This window comes from Convolutriloba macropyga, chromosome 13 (genome assembly GCF_964194025.1).
Source record: "Convolutriloba macropyga chromosome 13, txConMacr16.3, whole genome shotgun sequence".
Lineage (NCBI taxonomy): Eukaryota > Metazoa > Xenacoelomorpha > Acoela > Convolutidae > Convolutriloba > Convolutriloba macropyga.
The window spans coordinates 44,880,066-44,907,288 of record NC_134480.1 but is presented as its reverse complement, the minus strand read 5'-3'; the positions used below and the strand labels follow the sequence as shown (position 1 = coordinate 44,907,288).

General features: G+C 33.6%; 1 protein-coding gene across 1 annotated transcript in view; it reads left to right on the top strand.

Moving 5' to 3' along the window:
- LOC142352211 (uncharacterized) overlaps positions 1-21,257 on the top strand; it is a 66,691-nt gene extending 45,434 nt beyond the window's left edge. Inside the window, exon 4 of the mRNA XM_075404646.1 lies at positions 18,801-21,257. Coding sequence (XP_075260761.1) covers positions 18,801-20,384 — 1,584 coding nt within the window. The 3' untranslated portion in view covers positions 20,385-21,257. The remainder of the gene's footprint in view (positions 1-18,800) is intronic.
- Positions 21,258-27,223: the final 5,966 nt, after the last annotated feature.

Sequence of the window (27,223 nt, the reverse complement as noted above, 5' to 3'; positions counted from 1 at the left end):
TTCCGTTGAGGACCGAGAGAAAAATTAATATAAGGCAAAAAATTTTCGGACCCCTTTTTTTGATTTTAAACTGTGTGCAAACCTCAGTGGGAGTGTCGTTTGGCTATAGGAAGAACTTAGAAAGGATTAGAAGGATGAGAAATGTGACCATTTACGATTTTCGCCAGGTACACCTTGAACCAGTGAAAAATGCTATGTTATCACCAGTAAAAACGTTTGATTGACTTTTTAGCAGGAAATATGTATTTTATCAGTCTCAAATTAACACTGACAATTGTTTCTGGTGGTAATTGCAACATAATAATGATCCAAAGCGAATGCACTCACAGAAAATTATCGTTTACCGATAAAAAAGTCGATTAAATCATTATATATCATAAGCTGAAACGTACTGGATGCTTTTGTATGCCCATTTTTAGTGCTTACGACATCATTCACGCTTGGTGTGAACAGGACAATCCATTAAAATGATCATTGAATTATTTTTGTGGAAACGAGTATGTCAAACACGTTATCGAGGCAAAGTTTTAATGAAACTTTCCGTTGAGGACCGAGAGAAAAATTAATATTAGGCAAAAAACTTTTCGACCCCATTTTTTGATTTTAAACTGTGTGCAAACCTCAGTGGGAGTGTCTTTTGGCTATAGAAAGAATTTAGAAAGGATTAGAAGGATGAGAAATGTGACCATTTACGATTTTCGCCAGGTTCACTTTGAACCAGTGAAAAATGCTATGTTATCACCAGTCAAAACGTTTAATTGACTTTTTAGCAGGAAATATGTCTTTTATCAGTCTCAAATTAACACTGACAATTGTTTCTGGTAGTAATTGCAACATAATAATGATCCAAAGCGAATGCACTCACAGAAAATTATCGTTTACCGATAAAAAAGTCGATTAAATCAATATATATCATAAGCTGAAACCTTCTGGGTGCTTTTTTATGACCATTTTTAGTGCTTACGACATCATTCACGCTTGGTGTGAACAGAATAAACCATTAAAATGATCGTTGAGTTATTTTTGTGCAAACGAGTATGTCAAATACGTTATCGAGGCAAAGTTTATATGAAACTTTCCGTTGAGGACCGAGAGAAAAATTAATATTAGGCAAAAAATTTTTGGACCCCATTTTTTGATTTTAAACTGTGTGCAAACCTCAGTGGGAGTGTCTTTTGGCTATAGGAAGAATTTAGAAAGGATTAGAAGGATGAGAAATGTGACCATTTACGATTTTCGCTAGGTACACCTTGAACCAGTGAAAAATGCTATGTTATCACCAGTCAAATCGTTTGATTGACTTTTTAGCAGGAAATATGTCTTTTGTCAGTCTCAAATTAACACTGACAATTGTTTCTGGTGGAAATTGCAACATAATAATGATCCAAAGCGAATGCACTCACAGAAAATTATCGTTTACCGATAAAAAAGTCGATTAAATCATTATATATCATAAGCTGAAACGTTCTGGGGGCTTTTTTATGACCATTTTTAGTGCTTAACACATCATTCATGCTTGGTGTGAAAAGAACAAACCATTAAAACGATCATTGAACTATTTTTTTTTGAAATGAGTATGTCAAATACGTTATCGACGGCAAAGTTTATATGAAACTTTCCGTTGAGGACCGAGAGAAAAATTAATATTAGGCAAAAAATTTTTGGATCCCATTTTTTGATTTTAAACTGTGTGCAAACCTCAGTGGGAGTGTCTTTTGGCTATAGGAAGAACTTAGAAAGGATTAGAAAGATGAGAAATGTGACCATTCACGATTTTCGCCAGGTACACCTTGAACCAGTGAAAAATGCTATGTTATCACCAGTCAAAACGTTTGATTGACTTTTTAGCAGGAAATATGTATTTTATCAGTCTCAAATTAACACTGACAATTGTTTCTGGTGGAAATTGCAACATAATAATGATCCAAAGCGAATGCACTCACAGAAAATTATCGTTTACCGATAAAAAAGTCGATTAAATCATTATATATCATAAGCTGAAACGTTCTGGGGGCTTTTTTATGACCATTTTTAGTGCTTACGACATCATTCACGCTTGTTGTGAACAGGACAAACCATTAAAATGATCATTGAATTATTTTTGTGGAAACGAGTATGTCAAATACGTTATCGAGGCAAAGTTTTAATGAAACTTTCCGTTGAGGACGGAGAGAAAAATTAATATTAGGCAAAAAACTTTTCGACCCCATTTTTTGATTTTAAACTGTGTGCAAACCTCAGTGGGAGTGTCTTTTGGCTATAGAAAGAATTTAGAAAGGATTAGAAGGATGAGAAATGTGACCATTTACGATTTTCGCCAGGTTCACTTTGAACCAGTGAAAAATGCTATGTTATCACCAGTCAAAACGTTTAATTGACTTTTTTAGCAGGAAATATGTCTTTTATCAGTCTCAAATTAACACTGACAATTGTTTCTGGTAGTAATTGCAACATAATAATGATCCAAAGCGAATGCACTCACAGAAAATTATCGTTTACCGATAAAAAAGTCGATTAAATCAATATATATCATAAGCTGAAACCTTCTGGGTGCTTTTTTATGACCATTTTTAGTGCTTACGACATAATTCACGCTTGGTGTGAACAGAATAAACCATTAAAATGATCGTTGAGTTATTTTTGTGGAAACGAGTATGTCAAATACGTTATCGAGGCAAAGTTTATATGAAACTTTCCGTTGAGGACCGAGAGAAAAATTAATATTAGGCAAAAAATTTTTGGACCCCATTTTTTGATTTTAAACTGTGTGCAAACCTCAGTGGGAGTGTCTTTTGGCTATAGGAAGAATTTAGAAAGGATTAGAAGGATGAGAAATGTGACCATTTACGATTTTCGCTAGGTACACCTTGAACCAGTGAAAAATGCTATGTTATCACCAGTCAAATCGTTTGATTGACTTTTTAGCAGGAAATATGTCTTTTGTCAGTCTCAAATTAACACTGACAATTGTTTCTGGTGGAAATTGCAACATAATAATGATCCAAAGCGAATGCACTCACAGAAAATTATCGTTTACCGATAAAAAAGTCGATTAAATCATTATATATCATAAGCTGAAACGTTCTGGGGGCTTTTTTATGACCATTTTTAGTGCTTAACACATCATTCATGCTTGGTGTGAAAAGAACAAACCATTAAAACGATCATTGAACTATTTTTTTTTTGAAATGAGTATGTCAAATACGTTATCGACGGCAAAGTTTATATGAAACTTTCCGTTGAGGACCGAGAGAAAAATTAATATTAGGCAAAAAACTTTTCGACCCCATTTTTTGATTTTAAACTGTGTGCAAACCTCAGTGGGAGTGTCTTTTGGCTATAGAAAGAATTTAGAAAGGATTAGAAGGATGAGAAATGTGACCATTTACGATTTTCGCCAGGTTCACTTTGAACCAGTGAAAAATGCTATGTTATCACCAGTCAAAACGTTTAATTGACTTTTTTAGCAGGAAATATGTCTTTTATCAGTCTCAAATTAACACTGACAATTGTTTCTGGTAGTAATTGCAACATAATAATGATCCAAAGCGAATGCACTCACAGAAAATTATCGTTTACCGATAAAAAAGTCGATTAAATCAATATATATCATAAGCTGAAACCTTCTGGGTGCTTTTTTATGACCATTTTTAGTGCTTACGACATAATTCACGCTTGGTGTGAACAGAATAAACCATTAAAATGATCGTTGAGTTATTTTTGTGGAAACGAGTATGTCAAATACGTTATCGAGGCAAAGTTTATATGAAACTTTCCGTTGAGGACCGAGAGAAAAATTAATATTAGGCAAAAAATTTTTGGACCCCATTTTTTGATTTTAAACTGTGTGCAAACCTCAGTGGGAGTGTCTTTTGGCTATAGGAAGAATTTAGAAAGGATTAGAAGGATGAGAAATGTGACCATTTACGATTTTCGCTAGGTACACCTTGAACCAGTGAAAAATGCTATGTTATCACCAGTCAAATCGTTTGATTGACTTTTTAGCAGGAAATATGTCTTTTGTCAGTCTCAAATTAACACTGACAATTGTTTCTGGTGGAAATTGCAACATAATAATGATCCAAAGCGAATGCACTCACAGAAAATTATCGTTTACCGATAAAAAAGTCGATTAAATCATTATATATCATAAGCTGAAACGTTCTGGGGGCTTTTTTATGACCATTTTTAGTGCTTAACACATCATTCATGCTTGGTGTGAAAAGAACAAACCATTAAAACGATCATTGAACTATTTTTTTTGAAATGAGTATGTCAAATACGTTATCGACGGCAAAGTTTATATGAAACTTTCCGTTGAGGACCGAGAGAAAAATTAATATTAGGCAAAAAATTTTTGGACCCCATTTTTTGATTTTAAACTGTGTGCAAACCTCAGTGGGAGTGTCTTTTGGCTATAGGAAGAACTTAGAAAGGATTAGAAGGATGAGAAATGTGACCATTCACGATTTTCGCCAGGTACACCTTGAACCAGTGAAAAATGCTATGTTATCACCAGTCAAAACGTTTGATTGACTTTTTAGCAGGAAATATGTATTTTATCAGTCTCAAATTAACACTGACAATTGTTTCTGGTGGAAATTGCAACATAATAATGATCCAAAGCGAATGCACTCACAGAAAATTATCGTTTACCGATAAAAAAGTCGATTAAATCATTATATATCATAAGCTGAAACGTTCTGGGGGCTTTTTTATGACCATTTTTAGTGCTTAACACATCATTCATGCTTGGTGTGAACAGAACAAACCATTAAAACGATCATTGAACTATTTTTTTTGAAATGAGTATGTCAAATACGTTATCGACGGCAAAGTTTATATGAAACTTTCCGTTGAGGACCGAGAGAAAAATTAATATAAGGCAAAAAATTTTTGGACCCCTTTTTTGATTTTAAACTGTGTGCAAACCTCAGTGGGAGTGTCGTTTGGCTATAGGAAGAACTTAGAAAGGATTAGAAGGATGAGAAATGTGACCATTTACGATTTTCGCCAGGTACACCTTGAACCAGTGAAAAATGCTATGTTATCACCAGTCAAAACGTTTGATTGACTTTTTAGCTGGAAATATGTATTTTATCAGTCTCAAATTAACACTGACAATTGTTTCTGGTGGTAATTGCAACATAATAATGATCCAAAGCGAATGCACTCACAGAAAATTATCGTTTACCGATAAAAAAAGTCGATTAAATCATTATATATCATAAGCTGAAACGTACTGGATGCTTTTGTATGACCATTTTTAGTGCTTACGACATCATTCACGCTTGTTGTGAACAGGACAAACCATTAAAATGATCATTGAATTATTTTTGTGGAAACGAGTATGTCAAATACGTTATCGAGGCAAAGTTTTAATGAAACTTTCCGTTGAGGACCGAGAGAAAAATTAATATTAGGCAAAAAACTTTTCGACCCCATTTTTTGATTTTAAACTGTGTGCAAACCTCAGTGGGAGTGTCTTTTGGCTATAGAAAGAATTTAGAAAGGATTAGAAGGATGAGAAATGTGATCATCAATATAGAACTTTCCGTTGAACCGAGAGCTCCCTTCAATGGACTGAAATCATAAGATAACATGGTCTTTGAGTTAATTGGGGTTTAGAATTCTTCTTTTATATTTAAAATTTTGGGACGTCTATCTTGCAAGATTCTTGTAAGATTCTTGCAAGGTAAGCGTCCGGATCTTGCATCTTGCAAGATTAGCGTTATTTGCAAGTATCTTGCAAGATCTTGCAAGATAAACGTTATTTGCAAGAATCTTGCAAGATCTTGTAAGATAACCATCCTTGCTCGTCTAGGGACACTGTTTGATTTTCTTCAATAAAGATGCTTTTATCTCGAGAGGAAAAAATGTGAGATTTTTTTCAATCTTCATCAAATTTTTCTCAAAATTTGAATATAAGTTTCGGTGTTGCTTATTGTCAGCAGTGTCTTCCTATTGTTTATTTTCTATAGTGTTGGGTAGTGGTAATAAATTGAAATTCCAGATATGACATTTTTGTTAATTTTCAACCGGTAATCAATTTCTCCAGAGATGGGTAGAAAGGACGACTAGCTTGGTCTTATTCCTGTGTTGATGGTCGTAGTGATCAGTGGACTAAACAATGCCAACTAGCCATGTATTTAAATGGTAATTGTGTTTGTTATTCAGCGACTTTGCCCAAAATCCCTTCGGAATAATAGACTGTGGAAGATTCCTAATCCCAAGGGATCGGGGACTAAATTTTATCACTTAGATCGACACGCGTGAATCGAATCGCCCAACTGAATTTTCAGGGATAATTTTTGGGTAAAATTTCTTCTAGAGCTTAAAAGACTGTGTAACTACCCGGCCAGCCCGCCAGCCAGCGTTAGCGTTGTATTGGAAGCAAAAAATATAAAAGTAAAAGTATAGCGCAATGGTCGGGGTGGCCAGTTCTAGAACCAGATACATTTTTTTCCGCTGGGTTTAGTAACCAGTAACTACTACAGTTAAGTCTGTAAATTTTTGTTGCCCCTTTTATTTGAGAAAAATAGACCTGCTATATTAAATTTGCGGCTTTCTGCCTCCCGTGTAGTTGCGGCAACTAACTTGGCTTAATTCAATCATTCACTCATTTTTGCCGTGAAATGTCCCATTTTTGCCCCTGCCTTAATTGTGTGCATCTTCATTTATTCAGAGGGGGACTATAATATATCTCTTTTGCTTACAGAATTCAGATATAGTAAAAGGTAGTTTTCTGGCTTTTATTTGGCTTAGTCTATTTAACTCGAAAGAAGCAACACTTTCATTTCGGCCTTTCATCTTTTCATACATGCGCATCAAGTAATTCATGTTGAATAACGAAGCGACATTTTGGCCGAAAAAAGTTCTGAAAAACATGAGAATAATTGAAATCGCTGTTGCGATGGCAAAAAATATAATGAAATCTATGACTGAAATAAAAAAAATGCAGTATTTAATTATCGCCGTGGGGAAAAACTGATTTTCATACTAAATAGAGCTGCTAAACAGTTAGAAAGAGATTGCTCTTTTAATTTTTCAGTTTTTATCTTAAAAATCAATCTTTTGGACATCAAAACCTGTTTCCGGTGAAATTCCTATAGTATTAGTGAGTTCAAGCAATTTGCAAACAAAAAAATTGATTTTTGAGCAAAAAAACCTTGTCTAATTTATTGGTTCCAACTCAGTTCACAAAATGTGACAATCACATGCGATTTTTCGGCCTAATTTGCTTTCGGTTTAGTTATACAATTACTGCTAATTGGAAAAAGACACATATGAGGTCACCCAAAATGGGCAAAAGTGTGGCTAGAGTCAGAGAAAAGAACTAGAAAAATTAAGAGAGAAGGAAAAAGAACGTGAGGACTATGGATTAGATGAAAACCAGTGATAAAGCTAGACTTAATAGTCGACACATGAATAAACAATTTTGACGCATATTCACAAAGGCTGAAAATTAGCACAATTCTTTTTAAGCGATCGATAAACAAATAGTTTGAAATTTTGACTTTACAAGAATAAGTTTATAAGATTTTCCATGTCTGTAATTCCACTGTCTCCAACGAATCTTTACAGATGTAAAATTGCAAGATAATGAGTAAATGGCCGACTTTTTGAAAGTTAGCATATGCAATTTAAGTCTGATTTTTTGGAGTGGGGACACTAATGAAAATAGGCACCGCAAATGATTTCTGTTAATTTATTGTGAAATTGAAATGCAACTCAGAAAATATGCGGTGCCAATAATAGTTTTTGCCAAAACACTTCAATAGATGCAAAATTAGCAAAAATTAGGAAAAAAGGAAAATAATTTGTACCGAATTTTTTTTAATAATCAGTACTCTTTAATTAAAAGCGTCAACAAACTGACTATTTGTTCCGACCCCACTTGTGGGGGGGGGGGGGGGGGAGGAACTATATACTCAAATGGTTTTTTTTTTGTTCAGTCAATTTTGGCCGATCGATATCTTCATCGCAGAGAAATGTGAGTGGTATCATTAAAAAGCTTGTCCAGCGTAGAATTCAAAATTAAAAAGATTTTTTTGGTTTTCGTTTTTTTCGAGGAGTTATCGAGGATTGAAGTTTTGTGTGAACAAGGGACATTTGATCACTTTCAGTTTGATTTTTCTTCAAATTAAGACATTTTCTATAAAAATAGTATTTCAAACTTAAATTTCTTGCCAAAAAATGAACCAATTTCGTGTTCCTAATAACCTAAAGGAGATAAAAAAGATGAGTTCTGGTTTCATAGGGAGCTTCAAAATCAAAAAATTCGAAATCTATCAGAGCTTTTTTAATAAAACTTTTCTACTTTTTTTGTTTTTTCAAGTCACCTAGAGACAAGTCACTTTTCATATTGAGGTTTCGTTAATGACAAACTTCCTTTTAAGTCAAATGAAGCCCAATGAACAAAAAAATCGTTTTCAAGGAACTGCTCATGTTTTTTTTAAATTCTACTCTTGAGTTTTCGTAATTTTAAATGAAATTTTGAATTTCTTTTTGAGGTTTTACTATTTTTTGGATTCTTATGGCATAAACTCATTGACTAACAGTGCAATATGTTCCGTAATGAGATTTAAGTGAGCATATATAGTGCTTTGAGTGGACAGCTAATGGCTGTTAAGACTTAAAGAATTTAAAAATAATTTTTCGAACATTAACCAATCGTATATATATATATATTATCGTGAACTGTATGTCATTCTCTGTGATGAGAGCACCTTCTCCCGTCCTACTGTAAACAAATTTGATCTAGTTGGCGGTTTTATCTCTAACATTTAGTAACATGACTTCAATGGTACAAGATTTCGAAAAGTTTTAATTTTTGAATTTTTCGGTATTATTGGTTACTTTTAAAATCTGATCACACTATCCTAAAACTGACAGCTCCTATTGGCTTAAAGAAGACGTTCAGTGGATGACAGATAAGTTTTTCAGAGAAAAGCCTATGGTTTCAAATGGTTTCGACCTTTTCTTCTCGCACTTCTCGAGTGAATTTTTGGTTTTTGCCTGATTTTGTTGTTGATTTCAAAGTCATAAGACTTGTTGTGATGTCTGATTGATCATTTATGCTTAGCAAACATCCCCATACTCCTATTGAAGCATATTTGAGCTTATTTATTGACTTCCGTTGAAATTTATTGAGTTTAATGCCTGTTAAAAATTTAAAAATTAATAAAAAATTAATTGCTTTCTAATGGAACTAAAAGATTTATTTGCGGTTTTATCTTCTAACTATTGATAAAATGACTTCAATAACACAAGACATAAATACATCAATAATCTTTACATCATAAAGACATAAATAAGCAGTGTTGAATAACTACAGATAGGCCTTCTGTTTTTTACACTAAGGTGGGCAATTTCCATCTGCTCTGCCCTTTCGTATTGAGAACAATCACCGCCATTCTGTCTTTCCCAGTTTTTTGCTCTCCTAATTTCTTTCAACCCCTTTTTCTGTTCACTCTCTCACTGCTTTGTTCACGTTGCAGTGCGTGTTGTGTTGTTTGTTGTATAGTGTAATAGTGGTGTAGTGGTTGTAAAAGTCGTTATAAATTGATTTCTCAGGTGTTCTTCTAATTATGGTATTTGATATGGCGCAGGTGAAATCTCCCTTAGCGCATTCCGGTTTAGTCCCCTCTTTTTCTCTTTGCCCCCAACTCTACCCCCCCCCCCCCCCCCCCCCCCCCCGTCTTCCACATTCCTATAACACAATGCAGCTCCAAAAAATATTTCCTTCTCTAGCGCACCCCACCGGCCTTTAGCTAATAATATATAAATATCACGCTCACCATTTTCTTATTTTGACGGCGTCTTGTTATGTAATTATATTTTTTTAATAAGTTAACTCGGGCTAGTCTTTAATTTTTTTTAAATGTTTTGGATGGCTTTACTTTTTGTTCACTAAATACGGCGCTTAAGCCAGCTCCAAAATTTTTTAAACCAAATTTTAAAATTAAACATGAACACATGCTCCACTTCGAGCTTCTGTATTGTAAAGTAATAGATCATTTTAACTTAGTTATTAATAGCCGCCCTCATCTTCTCAGCCGGCTATTATAGCGCTCCTATTTTTTTACTTCGTCGAACTTTTTTTCGCTTTACCATTTTGCCGCTTTTTCGACATTTTGCGTGAAATCTTTTTGTCTTCTCTAGGCTAGTTTCTCTCTTCTCTCATTCTGCTAAAAGTGAATTTGAACGTCAGTTTGTAGCCTCTCTCTAAGAAACAGAAGTATGTTCAACTTCGAAATGCCATCAAAATATATTGGACTTAAAAATGTTTTTGTACAAAAATCTTTTTTTTTCAATATCTTCTATTCTTCCAATCCCAATCATGCTTATTGGAATCAACTGCGGCTATTTTCCGGCAATCTGCCGGGTATGTTTTTAAATTTTTGAAATTTCAACCTAGCAATTTGATGAAGATCTTAAATGAATTGTCAATATCATTGGTTTCTGATTCGAAAACGTAAATTCAAAGCCTGAATGCTTCTTTAAACTAGAAAAAATTAACTACCGAAACTGTAACTTCTGGTTTTTTTAATGTTATATATAATGGCATAATTTTTCCCGCAAATTACGCTCCTAAACGCACATATTTTTGCCAGTACAAATTAATTGTTTCGAATAAAATCTTTATGAATCGCTTCATCGACTTGATTAATATATATAGTAGTGCGAAAAGAAAGTCGATGTGTTAGGTACCCGGGTCGAGGGCGAATACTTAACCTGTAAGAACTTGCAAATTTCTTGCAAGTTTTTACAAGGCGATGCATCGCCCTGCAAGTTTTCCGCCAAAGACTTGCAAGATTTTACAAGTTAACCATTCGCACACACACACACACACACACACACGCACGCACACATACATACACGCACACATACATACACGCACACACAGAGACACAAACACATGCAAAAACACACTAAACCGTAAAAACGTTGCAAGACATGGATGTATACGGATGTTTGGAAAATATGGAATCTGTAAACGTGTGAATTGAAATTATAAAAAATGATATAAAAATGAAGGGCCACTAAATCATTTTGAGAAAATGCTGACATTTGTAATTGCAATCAAAGTCAATGTTTTGGGAACATTTTTAAAAAAGCAATCGCGAAAAAGCTAATTGAGATCTACAGTTTTTTAAATTGCAATAGGATCTCTCTTGAATTGATAAAATTCAAAAGGTAACCATTTTGTCTACTTATGTCGAATTGTATTATGTTATCCAAACAGATCAACTAACACCCACGCACTCTCTACGGTTAATGACTGAATGTTAAATGGAATTAACCAATAAGAGATGTGCTCGACCGGAACAAACTTGCAAGAAACTTACAAGATAGCCATTCTTCTTGGAAGTTTTTACAAGTTAACCATCTTTTGCAAGAATTTTGCAAGTTTTTTCAAGTTAACCATTCGGTTGCGACCCGGGTATTAACCGACATGCAAAATTGAAGAAACTTCCATTTACCGCCATTTTTTAAAGATGAAACCAAAATAATAGAAATGTGAAACGTGTTCTGTGTTGCACGCTCGAAGAAGTTCACGAGGAACGTCCTCTTAAACTAAAGATAACTAACTGACTCTAGTCAGAATTCTCTGAGTTGACTAAACTGTACGATGTAATAACTGCCAAACAAACTGCTGATAACACTGTAGCTTGAAATTGTGAACGCAATCGGCACAATACAAAAGCAGACCGCTGAATTGGGCCCTTTTATGTAAAGCCACTTGTTCTTTCTAACAGATAACAAACTTTCACCGAAATTGTTTCCTCTGGATAACCAGACATAGTGACAAGAAAACTGTGTGAAAGACCTTCGTATTTATTTTTATTTTAATCATTGACTTTAGTTTGTGTTTTTATTTAAAGGTAGTCAAAGTTCACCATCGCTGTCGACACAACTTAAGTTACCTTAATGATAGCTGCAGAAATTCGATGTCACTGTTAATGATTTTCGAAGCGACGATCTTTTATCAAATTCTGCTCAATTTTCAGCTTAAATGACAATTTTTTGAAGCAATGAAAATGAAACTTTATTTCTCATCTTCATAGTGGAATTACGAAGCTACGTAAAAACCAAGTTTAGTTAATTTCATTGTGATTTATTTTGGTGAAGTTTTATGTTATTTATATCAAACCACTCAGCCTAATTTTCCGAGGGGAAGTGAAAGCATGTGATTTTTCTCAAGATACCATCCCTAAGAAAATTTCTGAATCTTTGTGAGATTCAATCAGTTTGAATAGTTTAAAAATGTCTAAATAAACTCGGAGAGCGAAAGTTTCACACTGTTTGAATTTCTTCAATAAGGATGCTTTTATCTCGAGAGGAAAAAATGTGAGATTTTTTTCAATCTTCATCAAATTTTTCTCAAAATTTGAATATAAGTTTCGGTGTTGCTTATTGTCAGCAGTGTCTTCCTATTGTTTATTTTCTATAGTGTTGGGTAGTGGTAATAAATTGAAATTCCAGATATGACATTTTTGTTAATTTTCAACCGGTAATCAATTTCTCCAGAGATGGGTAGAAAGGACGACTAGCTTGGTCTTATTCCTGTGTTGATGGTCGTAGTGATCAGTGGACTAAACAATGCCAACTAGCCATGTATTTAAATGGTAATTGTGTTTGTTATTCAGCGACTTTGCCCAAAATCCCTTCGGAATAATAGACTGTGGAAGATTCCTAATCCCAAGGGATCGGGGACTAAATTTTATCACTTAGATCGACACGCGTGAATCGAATCGCCCAACTGAATTTTCAGGGATAATTTTTGGGTAAAATTTCTTCTAGAGCTTAAAAGACTGTGTAACTACCCGGCCAGCCCGCCAGCCAGCGTTAGCGTTGTATTGGAAGCAAAAAATATAAAAGTAAAAGTATAGCGCAATGGTCGGGGTGGCCAGTTCTAGAACCAGATACATTTTTTTCCGCTGGGTTTAGTAACCAGTAACTACTACAGTTAAGTCTGTAAATTTTTGTTGCCCCTTTTATTTGAGAAAAATAGACCTGCTATATTAAATTTGCGGCTTTCTGCCTCCCGTGTAGTTGCGGCAACTAACTTGGCTTAATTCAATCATTCACTCATTTTTGCCGTGAAATGTCCCATTTTTGCCCCTGCCTTAATTGTGTGCATCTTCATTTATTCAGAGGGGGACTATAATATATCTCTTTTGCTTACAGAATTCAGATATAGTAAAAGGTAGTTTTCTGGCTTTTATTTGGCTTAGTCTATTTAACTCGAAAGAAGCAACACTTTCATTTCGGCCTTTCATCTTTTCATACATGCGCATCAAGTAATTCATGTTGAATAACGAAGCGACATTTTGGCCGAAAAAAGTTCTGAAAAACATGAGAATAATTGAAATCGCTGTTGCGATGGCAAAAAATATAATGAAATCTATGACTGAAATAAAAAAAATGCAGTATTTAATTATCGCCGTGGGGAAAAACTGATTTTCATACTAAATAGAGCTGCTAAACAGTTAGAAAGAGATTGCTCTTTTAATTTTTCAGTTTTTATCTTAAAAATCAATCTTTTGGACATCAAAACCTGTTTCCGGTGAAATTCCTATAGTATTAGTGAGTTCAAGCAATTTGCAAACAAAAAAATTGATTTTTGAGCAAAAAAAACCTTGTCTAATTTATTGGTTCCAACTCAGTTCACAAAATGTGACAATCACATGCGATTTTTCGGCCTAATTTGCTTTCGGTTTAGTTATACAATTACTGCTAATTGGAAAAAGACACATATGAGGTCACCCAAAATGGGCAAAAGTGTGGCTAGAGTCAGAGAAAAGAACTAGAAAAATTAAGAGAGAAGGAAAAAGAACGTGAGGACTATGGATTAGATGAAAACCAGTGATAAAGCTAGACTTAATAGTCGACACATGAATAAACAATTTTGAGGCATATTCACAAAGGCTGAAAATTAGCACAATTCTTTTTAAGCGATCGATAAACAAATAGTTTGAAATTTTGACTTTACAAGAATAAGTTTATAAGATTTTCCATGTCTGTAATTCCAATGTCTCCAACGAATCTTTACAGATGTAAAATTGCAAGATAATGAGTAAATGGCCGACTTTTTGAAAGTTAGCATATGCAATTTAAGTCTGATTTTTTGGAGTGGGGACACTAATGAAAATAGGCACCGCAAATGATTTCTGTTAATTTATTGTGAAATTGAAATGCAACTCAGAAAATATGCGGTGCCAATAATAGTTTTTGCCAAAACACTTCAATAGATGCAAAATTAGCAAAAATTAGGAAAAAAGGAAAATAATTTGTACCGAATTTTTTTTAATAATCAGTACTCTTCAATTAAAAGCGTCAACAAACTGACTATTTGTTCCGACCCCACTTGTGGGGGGGGGGGGGAGGAACTATATACTCAAATGGTTTTTTTTTGTTCAGTCAATTTTGGCCGATCGATATCTTCATCGCAGAGAAATGTGAGTGGTATCATTAAAAAGCTTGTCCAGCGTAGAATTCAAAATTAAAAAGATTTTTTTGGTTTTCGTTTTTTTCGAGGAGTTATCGAGGATTGAAGTTTTGTGTGAACAAGGGACATTTGATCACTTTCAGTTTGATTTTTCTTCAAATTAAGACATTTTCTATAAAAATAGTATTTCAAACTTAAATTTCTTGCCAAAAAATGAACCAATTTCGTGTTCCTAATAGGCTAAAGGAGATAAAAAAGATGAGTTCTGGTTTCATAGGGAGCTTCAAAATCAAAAAATTCGAAATCTATCAGAGCTTTTTTAATAAAACTTTTCTACTTTTTTTGTTTTTTTAAGTCACCTAGAGACAAGTCACTTTTCATATTGAGGTTTCGTTAATGACAAACTTCCTTTTAAGTCAAATGAAGCCCAATGAACAAAAAAATCGTTTTCAAGGAACTGCTCATGTTTTTTTTAAATTCTACTCTTGAGTTTTCGTAATTTTAAATGAAATTTTGAATTTCTTTTTGAGGTTTTACTATTTTTTGGATTCTTATGGCATGAACTCATTGACTAACAGTGCAATATGTTCCGTAATGAGATTTAAGTGAGCATATATAGTGCTTTGAGTGGACAGCTAATGGCTGTTAAGACTTAAAGAATTTAAAAATAATTTTTCGAACATTAACCAATCGTATATATATATTATCGTGAACTGTATGTCATTCTCTGTGATGAGAGCACCTTCTCCCGTCCTACTGTAAACAAATTTGATCTAGTTGGCGGTTTTATCTCTAACATTTAGTAACATGACTTCAATGGTACAAGATTTCGAAAAGTTTTAATTTTTGAATTTTTCGGTATTATTGGTTACTTTTAAAATCTGATCACACTATCCTAAAACTGACAGCTCCTATTGGCTTAAAGAAGACGTTCAGTGGATGACAGATAAGTTTTTCAGAGAAAAGCCTATGGTTTCAAATGGTTTCGACCTTTTCTTCTCGCACTTCTCGAGTGAATTTTTGGTTTTTGCCTGTTTTTGTTGTTGATTTCATTGTCATAAGACTTGTTGTGATGTCTGATTGATCATTTATGCTTAGCAAACATCCCCATACTCCTATTGAAGCATATTTGAGCTTATTTATTGACTTCCGTTGAAATTTATTGAGTTTAATGCCTGTTAAAAATTTAAAAATTAATAAAAAATTAATTGCTTTCTAATGGAACTAAAAGATTTATTTGCGGTTTTATCTTCTAACTATTGATAAAATGACTTCAATAACACAAGAATTCAAAATTAAAAAAAAATTGGGTATTTTCGTATTATTGGTTACTTTTGAAGTCTTATCGCATTATCTAAATATTGTACACATTATCCAAATACTATTCTAATCCCGTTGGCTTGAAAAAGACATTCAGAGGATCACAGATAAAGTTTTCAGAGAAAAGCTAATGGTTTAAATGGCTTCGAAATTTTCTTCTCCCACTTTTCTACTGAATTTTGGTTTTCGCCTGTTTTTATTGTTGTTTTCATAGTCTTACGACTTATTGTGATCTCTTATTGATTATCTATGCATGACAAAGATCTTTTTCCTGCAATCGTTTTATTTCTGAGCGTAGTTATTGGCCTCCGTTAAAAGCTTTTGTGTTTAATGATTGTTAAGTTTGGAAAAGAAGTTTTTCGAAATTTTTTTTGAACATCAACTGATCCTAAACTTTTCTTCGTGGACTATTAGTCAGTCTTAGTTCTTGCATGATCCACTTTTATTGCTGGTGCAGCCAAATTTATTCTGTTTAGCGTTTTCATCTTCTACCTATTAGTTTTGAAACTTCAATGCCACTAGTTTTCTAAAATTTTTTTAACTTTCGGTTACTTTTTCTTATTTATGGATCCATTTGAAATCTTATCACTTTATTCTAATACTGATGGTTCTCATTGGTTTAGGGAAGAGGTTCAGCGCATCATATATAAAGTTTTTAGAGAAGAATTTATGATTTAAATTGCTTCGACACTTTCTTCTGGCACTTTTCTATTAAATTTTTGGTTGTTGCTTGTCTTTATTGTTGTTTTCATCTTCAAAAACTAAAAACAAACACCAAATATAATTGGCAAGGAAACTTGTTGTCCCATGGAGGCATAATTTAGCGTATTTAATGGATTCCGTTGAAAGCTAGTGAAATTAATGGCGCTGATACTACAAGTTTTCTCAAAAATTTCGTGGTTCTAATGTGTTTGTTCATATTTGATTTTTTTGAAACTGTATTGATAAAAAAAGGAATGCCATTGCTGTTAATAAATTAATTGAACATATAAAAGTTTTTAGTGAAAATTTCATTTTCTAATGCCTTCGACACTTTTCTCGATCAATTTTTTTTCTTGAAATTGCTGTTTTTGCCTGTTTTTGTTCTTTAGGTAGCCGTAAATTGCTGACAAGTCTCTTATGCTTGTAATTGAGGATTGAATAAATGGTGTTAACCGAATCAGTTAGTCAGTTTATAGCCTTTAGTCTTAAAATTTAGGATATACCTTTTCAAACATTTTCAGTTTTTGTTGTTCTTTTCGTCAAATTGTAACTTATTTTCATCAATGAGAGGTCACATCCAGTTTCTTGTATTCCAAAAAATAACATATCTACTGATATTATTTGTCACCGATGCTTTGTTTGTTGGACATTATGCGTTTTTATAAACGTTTTTCAGTGGTTGTCTTTTGCGCTTCTTTTTCTCTTCTTTCAGAACAATCGTGTAGTAACAGATCCCAATGGTTTACAAATGTTGCCCAAATAAACTTATATAATCTCTCAGTATAATTCTTGCAGCTGAATTGTAGAAATAAGAGTTGAAATAAAAATACATAATATTCAGATAACAGCTAATGATTTTAATGGTATCAATAGTTCGTGTTTTCGCAAATCGTTTCTAATTTTTTAAGTTTTTCTTTGGTTCGTTTCTAAGTCTTAAACTACCCAAAAACAAGACCATTTGGTTTTGTAGAAACTTCTTAGTAATTTATCATGGATTATTAAGTTAAAAGCTAATGATTTTTAAGACTTTTGAAATTTCTTGGTTTAAAAAAAGTTGATTAATTTTTTGAATTTCGCTTCATTGATCGTTCTCGTTGTTGACTTGTAACTTTGTCTCATTAATAAAACTTTCCATCCGCTGTATAAATAGGTAAATTTAAGTTTGAGTAGTTAATTTTTTATCTGACTGCATTTTGACGTTGTTACTACGTGCTTTTAAAGTTAGATATTCAGTTTTTGGAGTGAAATTTTTGTTTTTGCTTTGTTTGTTTGTTTATTTTTTTGTCTCGTAGTCTCTTTAAAGTCAGATCTCATTGGCGTTGTAATAAGGCATGGCATTATGTAATTCAATTAGTAGATGGGTTGTGTAACGATTGTTTTATACTCAAACATCTCTTTTTGTTATTTCTTCATTTGGTTGACAATTAAGTCAAAAATGTAGATGAGGTCGGGTCGGAACATCATGTGCGACCGCACATTAACGAGCCGCCTTGTTGAATAAAAAACTTTAATAAAATTATAAATTTATAATGTGTGACATAACAAAAGCTAAAATACTCTAAATTCATATTTTTAATGTGCCCTGGAAACTGTGAAATTTTACCATCAGTTGAAATTTTACCATCAGTTGTAGTCCAACATTTTCGAATCACCGCGAATTAAGTGTATAGTGATATAGGTGTAAAAAATTGAGTAAAGAGGTCTTTTGGTGTCAAATGATTAGGTAACAAGGTTTTTAGATTTATATAACTTTATACTTTGGGGAACGTTTTTTTAAAATGTCTCTAGTTAAGGACCAGTCAAAATAATTGAATTGTGAAAACAACCACTGTGGTTTTGATAATTGTCGGTAATGAAAGCTAATCGACTACAAATCATTGAAGCATAAGACTGAAATATCCAAGAACAGTAGAAATGCAAGCACATAACATTCTTTGTGCTCACATTATTTTTTCAGAATGAGATTTTCTTAGAATTGTTAATTTGTTATATTTGAATCCTAAAAACAGAGAGCTTTAAAATGATGCCGCATATGTCAGTGCGCTATTTCCCCAAAAACGTCAAAATATTGTCAAACTTTGGCTAGCATAAAAACTGGCTATCATGGCATATGAAAAATGAAAAATGGCTGCTATAAAGTTCTGACTTTTTTCAAAAAAAAAGAACGGTTGTCTCTGTGTTTTCTTATAGCAAATCAAATGGAAAAATAGTTGTATTTGCATTTTTGCAAAAAAAATTGGACAGTTTTTGAGGCCTTGTTATTAGTGACATATAAGAGCTTTAATTTGAACGTGTATACTACATACTGTTTTTTCGTACTTAGGCCAAAATCTTGATTCCTCATACGACAGTCGGGATGTTGATTGGACGACAAGGCTGCAACCAGAGAGCAATCCAGGCAGAGACTGGAGTCAGAATGGAATTCTCGCCCAAACCCGACTTCAGCCCAATCATGGAAAGGTGTTTAACCCTCTCGGGTTCCGCAGTCCAGATCAACATGGCCATGGATAAGGTTCTTGAAAAGATCAAAGCCGATCCTCAAAGTGGAAGTTGTCCCAATCTTGTGTACAACATGGGCGCTAATGTCGGTGGAATGCTAGGAGATCCTTCCGGCTATGCCATGTCTCAAGCTATGAACCTTGAAAACCTTTTGAAGCTTGCCTACGCAAACCCGTACGCTGCTTTGGCCCAACCGACTCCAGCTAACTTTGCATATCCAGGCGCCACCGCCGCATATCTAGCCGCTCAGAACCCTCACGGGGCATCAACAGGACTCTACCAAAGTGCTGCCCTGAACCAAGCAGTTCTGGACCAGCAGACTGCCGCACTCTGGGCAAGTATGGGTCTGGCAGCACCCGGAGGTTTCCCTACTGGTCTGGGATCCCAAGCAAACCCTGGACAACATCAGCAGCAGCAGAATTTAATGCCTGCGGTGTCAACGCATCCTGGCAGTACGCAGCATAACGCGGCGTTAGCTGCAGCAGCCCAGGCGCAAAGAGCGACAGCTTTACAGAAGGAAGGAAATCCTCTAACTGCGTTGAATAGCAACCCACTCTTAGGAGCAAACTTAGCCCAACAGAATCAGATCCTGGCAGCTGCTGGATTGTTACCAAACGGTGGAGGGAACTTAGGAAGTAACGGAAGTCAAAATGCAGCAACCGGTCATTTTTTAGCCGATAACTCCAGTGGGGCGTCGTCAATTTCAGGGGTATCCAACACCCCCCAGAGTCTGACCTCGACCCAGGAAGCCACTGGAGTGTACATGGCAAGTCTTCCCACCTCAATCAACACACCTGGATTCCTTTCCAGTTCTCAGAATCCAATCAACAGCTTCAACAGTGGATCTGCAAATTCCAGTCTCCAGATGTTGTCCGAACAGCAAATCAACCAGAATTTTGCAGTCAAGAACCTTCTGCAATCTCAACAACAACAGCAGCAGCAGAACCCACTATCAAACAATTTTCTAGAAAGTTCCAATAGCGCGGCTGCTGGTCTTTTGAACCCTTTGAACACAAGTGCCTTGCAGAACGTTTCGAGCATCAATGGATCTGTACCTAACAACGTCTTCCGAACTGGGAATCCTTTGGACTCCCAACACCAACCTTGTAACGGCCTTTTTGACCCAAACAGTCAGCCCTCCATTAATTCCATAACCACCCAAACTTTAGAAGTCGAGGACAATATTGTGGGTGCAGTTTTGGGAGTTGCGGGGAAAACCCTGCTCGAGATCCAAACTGCTTCGGGTGCCAAGATACAAGTTTCGCCCAAAGGTGAGCCCACGACAGAACTTCGACGTTTGACAATTGTCGGGAACCACAAGTCAGTTTCGACTGCATGCGCTTTGATCGAACACAGAATTAAAGTGACTCAAGAAATCAGAGCTCTTCAAGGAAAAGTTACTGTTTAGAAACTTTGGTCGGGAACTAAAGCTTCGTCAGAAAAAAAACTCATAGAAAAGAGATTAATTCTCAACCAACTGTTAAACTTTGGTAAGCTAATTTTAATTTTGAAATTTCGCTTATAGAGCTTTCAGGTAAAAGCAAAGCTTATATTCTAAGCCTAAAAAACTCTCTCAATTTTACTATAATTATTTTTCCTGTTCCCTCGGAACTGTGACAAATAGATGCCTTGTTAATGTATAGCATTTAAAAAGTCTAAATATTTCCGCAGTTTAGTGCAGTAGCGAAAATAAATAACAGTTAAAACTTGTTTATTGGATGTATTATTACTCTGATGTTAATTTTGGAATATTAATTTTTTCAATACGTATGATTACTTTATAAATAGTTATGTTTATATGGTGCTCTTTTATGGTTTATAAAACGTTCTCTCTCTCCCTCTCGCACCTTCGGAAGTGCGCGATTCGAACGAATTGAAAAGCTAATATGCAGTAAATTATTGATTATTTTTAACCAAATTGGTTAAAATTGTAATCCAAAACAAAACCTCAAACTAGATGTTAGCACCCCCCCCCCCCCCCACCACCAAACGAAAGAATAATTTAGATGACAAAACCTTGACCTTATATTTGCCTTATACCTCTTATATTAACAGATCGATATGACGCAACTGCCTTAACTGTTTTCTATAATTTTTTTTTGAAAATTTGATCAAATTTTATTTTAAATAGCCATTCCTATTATTCAATTGTAACCTCAAAGCCAAAATATCGCTAATACGAAGTGTTCCAAAGTTCGAACTACTTATGAATATGATAATATTGATATTTAATGAATTTAGAAAGACTTTTATTTTCTTCAAAAATGTTTTTTATTTGAAACTGTTCTCCTACAAATGATGTTTGATAGTTTATTAAGTTTACTGGAAAGCAGGTTAAGAAAGGCGCGTAAAGGTAAGTCCTATTTATCAGTAAGGAAAAGTTTTTAAACCATTTTCGATAAAAAAAAATACGGTGTAGCAGCATAAATTGCGTTGAATTAGCATTTTGATAGAGTCCGTTAAATGAATCGTATCTAAGGTGAAAAATTTATTCACAAATTTAATCTTTCAAAAACAAAATATTACGTCCATTTTTAATAAAATTTTAATAAGACACAAACAGTACCTATGCTTTTAGGTTGCTACACTTTAGCGCGAAAAAAATGTTTGATCTTAGTTTGAAAAAAAAAATAGATTCTTTTCTGCTGCCCACGCGATGGGGTAGTAGATTAGATCCCAAAATTACTGAATTGTAATTGTCATTTAATCTCATCCGTTGTTTTTTCTTAACTGTAGTCGTGTTTTCTATTATCCCTATGTGACTTTACATCTCAATTTTACCCGATCGTTCATTGTAGAATGTTTTCATCTTTCAGTCTCATTACAACTACTAGTATTGTCATTATCCCCATTAATCAGAATCATTTCACATCTATACGCAGACAATCTCTCTATCACACATTTAAAATCATGTGAACAAACTTTCATTTGATCATCAGTTTTCGTTCTATCTCTTCATATTTTAATTCATATTTGTTCAATTCAACTGAAGAAATTGACAATAATGATTTAAAAAACGTGATTTAATTGATGATCATGGAATGTTAAAACTTCGTTAGCTCAAAAAAACTTTTTGTTCAAATTTTATGTCAACTTTGCAATGAAACTAAAAAAAGGAACAAAAAATGAAAGGATTTTGATGGGAAATTGAACAAATTGTTTTAATTGACGAAATATTCAGCAATCATTTAGACTGTGAACGATTATTTCATTTAGTTTGCACTGTAATGTGTTTCATTTCACTTCAAATCGCCCACACTTGCTTCTGACATCATGATTTAAAAATAAACCTTCAAGTTATAACTAGATATAACTAGTCCCCGCCCAATTTGGCTCCCTATCAAAAAGGCTTTTGAAAAACGATGCATTTGACTAACTTTTAACATTTTGTTCTAATTTGAAGGCCTTTTTGTTTAAATAAACAAGAGTTATAATAACTTAATTGTTATAAAGTCCAAAGCTAAAACCATTAATTTTAAGTTTTAGATTTGGAAAAGCTGTAAAGCTATTTTATTTTGGCTAAACAGTCAAAATAATATGAAAAAGTAATCTATACAAAATTTCTTTAATAAAAATGATAATTTTTGTGATTGAATGAGTATTAGTGATATATAATACACTACAATCGTTTAAAAACTGGCTGCTGTCAAAATAATGTCGATTGTTGGAAATTCTTTGATTTAAATTTAACATTTGATTGGCAATCATCGCATGATCTTAATCTCATGAGTCATTGAGTCACACGTTGTTTAGTCTGTCCTTGAACTTTCAGTTTGTCCCAAAATGTTCCAACTAAAACGAACAGTCGAGAAACCCTAAGACTTACAAGTGAGCATTTCGTGGATTTTAATGGATTAAACTGGTCAGATATTTTAAAAAAATTGTTGTAAAAAATGTTATTTTGAATTAGATTTGGCGATATAACCTGCGGCTGCTTTAGAATTTTAATCGAACATGATCTTCTAAGATAACAATTCACGGAAAGTTTGAAAATAAGCCAAAAACTTTTTTAGGATTTCACTGAAAGAATTGAAATGTACTGCTCATTTGCAAGTCGCAGCCCTAAACGTTATTTTATTATTTAAATTTCAACGTTTACTTCTGAATTTTCATTGAATTTTTAACAAATTGGATCAATTAACGATGGGTCAAGATTCATTGTCCATAAAGGTTTGTAAAAATTTTTAAAGTAACAGCCGAAGTGAATAATTGGAAATAAGCAAAATTCTAAAACTAAGGTAAATTCAATTTAAACAAATGAGGGCAAAATAAACCTTTTTCGAGCGGTCGTTTTAATTGAAACTTGCTGGGACAGACTTTATCAATCTATCTATCTCACACGACACACATTTCATAGTAGATTATAGTACACGCCACATAATACGGAACACTCACGTCGAGAGGGTTGACGAAAACGACCGAGAGCAACGATTTGACCAAAAAGACAAATATCGACAGTAAATAAGAATGACTGTCAGAATGAGATCAGGAAAAAATTTGGCACTGTTTAAAAACCCAGTGCTTTGAAAATTAATTAGAGCAAAATTACCAAAAAAAATCATTAAAACAGAACGTTTCCGAGAGTCAAATTAATAGAAGGGTCAGTGGGGTAACAAACTAATGAAATTGATTGCTGAAATTGGTGAAAATTTAGTCGACCATACACTAATTCATTTTACGAAACAAGTCAGCGGTAAACATGAAAGTTATCGCCAGCCTGCCATCAGCGTGTGAGAAAGGCATAGTTCTATCTTTGTATTTTCTTTTGAAATTGAAAATCCAAGCGAGATCAGTTTTTTCTATATACAAATTAGAAGAACGCATTTTTCAAAAAAAACAGTTCGATTTTGCCGAAAATTAATTATCGAAAAACTTTTTCCTTGTTTCCCTTTCCAATTGTTGAGGCAGACACCAAAACAGATAAAGAAATTCGTAAAACAGTGAAACATCGCAGAAAAGGGGAGAAAAGTTATCGAGAAGGATTTTCTGCATGCTATAGTAAATTTTTGGAACCCAGTGCCTTCCATTGCTGAGTCTAATGTATGTAGGTTTGGGTTTGAATACGTAAATAAAATGAGCAAAAAATCAGTTTGAAAACTGGATGAAGGTAAGTGGTTTCCTATTGTGTACAACCCTTTTGACCTATATATTTATACGAAAAACAGGTTCTCATTGAAAAGATAATTAGTGAAGAAAAGTTTCTTCGATTGTTTTTTTGAGCGGAGCTGATGACAAAAACAACCAAGAAATGCAATTTGTTTCGACACAGCTGTTTTGACACTGCACATGGATCAAATAGATTCAATTCCTCGAAGTGACTTCAAAACCTGGATTTATCTGCTCTTTTCATATCCTATGTTTTTTTTGCAGCCAATGTTATCAGTGGTTGGTCATGGTAACAAACTCAAAACACTGGCAGAGCTCCGGAGCAAACTTCAAGCGTCGGCGTATACTGCTGATCCGTACATTAGATACATAAACGACGGGGTTAATCGCAGGATCACATGTATAACTTGAGAGTTCAATCCCTAGTTCTACTCTTGATATATGATTAAGTGTTAAAGAAAGTTTTACGCAAACGTTAATTAATAAGTTATGTTAAACAGCATGAAATATGAACCGAGCATTAAGGGATAGAATAGTTAAAGTTATTAAGATTGAGATAGAACTAGTTAGCACAGGTTGAAATATTCTAAGTTAACTTGTAACTTAGATAGAATTTAGGAGATGTAAATTTATAACTTAGTGAAGTTAATCTGAACTTACCTGATTTCCAAAATGGTGCTAAGTTAATATTTTCTGACTTAAAAATTTCTTAGTTAAGAACTTGTCACAAAATATTCTAAGTTAAAATCTATCTCAAGTAAGCTGAGATCTAAGCCAGGGAGCAAAACGGGAGTATGATTTAAATCAGAATTTATCAGGGACAAAATTGTGCGAAACTTCGTGGTGGTTGAGCGTGCAAGCTCCTTTTATACTTGAGGACACGTGATTTTCTAGTATCCTATTGGATAGAGAAAATAGTGTCGACAGAGTTACCAAGATTAAGTTGGTCTTCTCGTTGTGGCGTGACAATATAACGTCATGGTATTCTCAGTTTGGTTTAGTGATCTTAAAATAGTAGTCTATTCAGAACTACTTAGTAATTTGTTCACATGTTTAAATTGGACTTTGTCCATTTCAAGTTTGTGCTTCACGCACTTTAACATAAATTCTCAAAATAGCACTAAGATTATAAAACAGTGTTACTGAGTGTTGCACAGTTCAGTACATCCCTTCCCGGTCCATAGGTATTTAATCAAAACATCAAAATTGACATAAAATAATTCATTTAGCTTAACTTTATAATAACTAAGCATTAATTGTTTGTGAAGTTGATTACTTGGTTAAAGTTCATCGTAGCTTCTTGTTTCTGAGTTTCTCTTTTAAAGAAGGGTTGACGATGTCCTGAGATTCATAGCTGTACAAAATAGTATGTCCAATTTTTTTTGGGTGGCCGTTGTAAAAGACCATTTGTAGTTTTTCTATAAAAGTTGTGTTGTTAATACATCTGAAGTTGAATAATAAGATAATATAAGTTGAAAAATATACTGGTTAATTTAATTGTCTATAATGAAAAACAAGGTAAATGAATAAGGAGATTAATATGAGGGCGCACAACACCATAAGGGCTAGTGTTGATGAAATAACTCCCCAAATGAAGAATTCAGTTTCGTAATTCATCCTTATTTGAGTACTGAAAAAAATGATTTAATCAAAGTGAGCTTTAAAACTATAGTTTAAAGAATTAATGTTTAAACTTTGTTGATTGTTTTGAATTAACTTCATAAAGTGATTAATTTTGCTTTTTGTCGTTTATTCAAAATAAATAACACTATCTTCTTGTTCTAGGCTTAAAAGGAGTAGAATAACTTCGCCTTGAAATTATTAGTAAAATAAGTCAGAGATTTTGTAAATTTTATGGTGGACAATAACCTGTTTACATCAATTTTTTAATGCGGAATCAACATGTTCAGAAAATTGGCAATAATCTCTAAACAATTCGATATCAACGCCTTGTTGAAAATATGTGTTCATTGTGAGTAAGAAAGGTAAATCAACTTTTGTGTCAATAGCAATGGGGAGAATGAAGACGAAATAATCCTTGAAGGAAATTGACGGGAAGGTTCAATAGTACTAAAACTGTAAATGGCGGATGGAAATATAGAAAATCTGTTAACGAAATGTTGAAACAGTATATGAAATTTGTTCTAGATCCGTAATTTGGTCATTGCCGAATTGTCGGAGAAGTATATTAACATCAGTAATAGTTGGGAGGTTAAAATGAATCACAATTTTTTTATTTTGAAAATCTCTGGCGAATATAATTATTCCGAGTTCTTGTATAGAGAAGTATAGATCAGTAATAAATTTATTAGAGTCTACAAAAATTAAACTCTAGCGAATTTGTCTTCTAAGATGTGATGAGAAGTGTTGCAATATGTTTCGAAGAATTCGACGTTTAACAATTCAGAAGGAAACATATCAATGTTGAACGACTTAATTGAAATACGTGAGCGGTCGAAAATTTAGATTTTTGATATTAAGGATTTCTTCTGTATGAATAAGCTTTAGTATTTCAAATAAGTCTTATTCAGGAATCTGTTGAAAATAAACTACAATTTCATTGGAATTGTTATCTAGCAAAAATAATATGATTTCTTGTAACTCAAATGTCCAATGAACTGAAATCGGGGTATAGAATTTATTTCCAACTAAGAATGTTTTCGAAGTTTTAATATCTTGCGATTGAATAAATTCAGCGAGATCACAATATGTTTTTAAGTACTTAACGTCTACTGAAAGATTGTAAGACATTAAATAGATTTAAGGAATAATGAAAACTTCGTGTTAACTACAAGTTATAAGCAAGATAAATTGGTGAAGTTAAAGGAATAGCTTTATTATCTTTAGAGAAGGGGGAACAAACAAAAATTAAAGATAACGAAGGACTCCTTGTTCACTATAGATTGCGATAAGAGTAACCGGTGAAATAATAACTATATTATTTCAATGAAAATAGGAGAAATGCGGATTTATTTTTGTTCTTTACTTGATGTAAAGAATGAAACCAAAGAAACAATCCAAATGACTCTAAAAATTAAGCGTGAAAACGAATCTGTTTAACGAATAATTTTCCTCACCACCTGAGAAAGAAAAAGTACTGAACATGAACAACCACAAAATTATCTATTCCACTCCATGAGT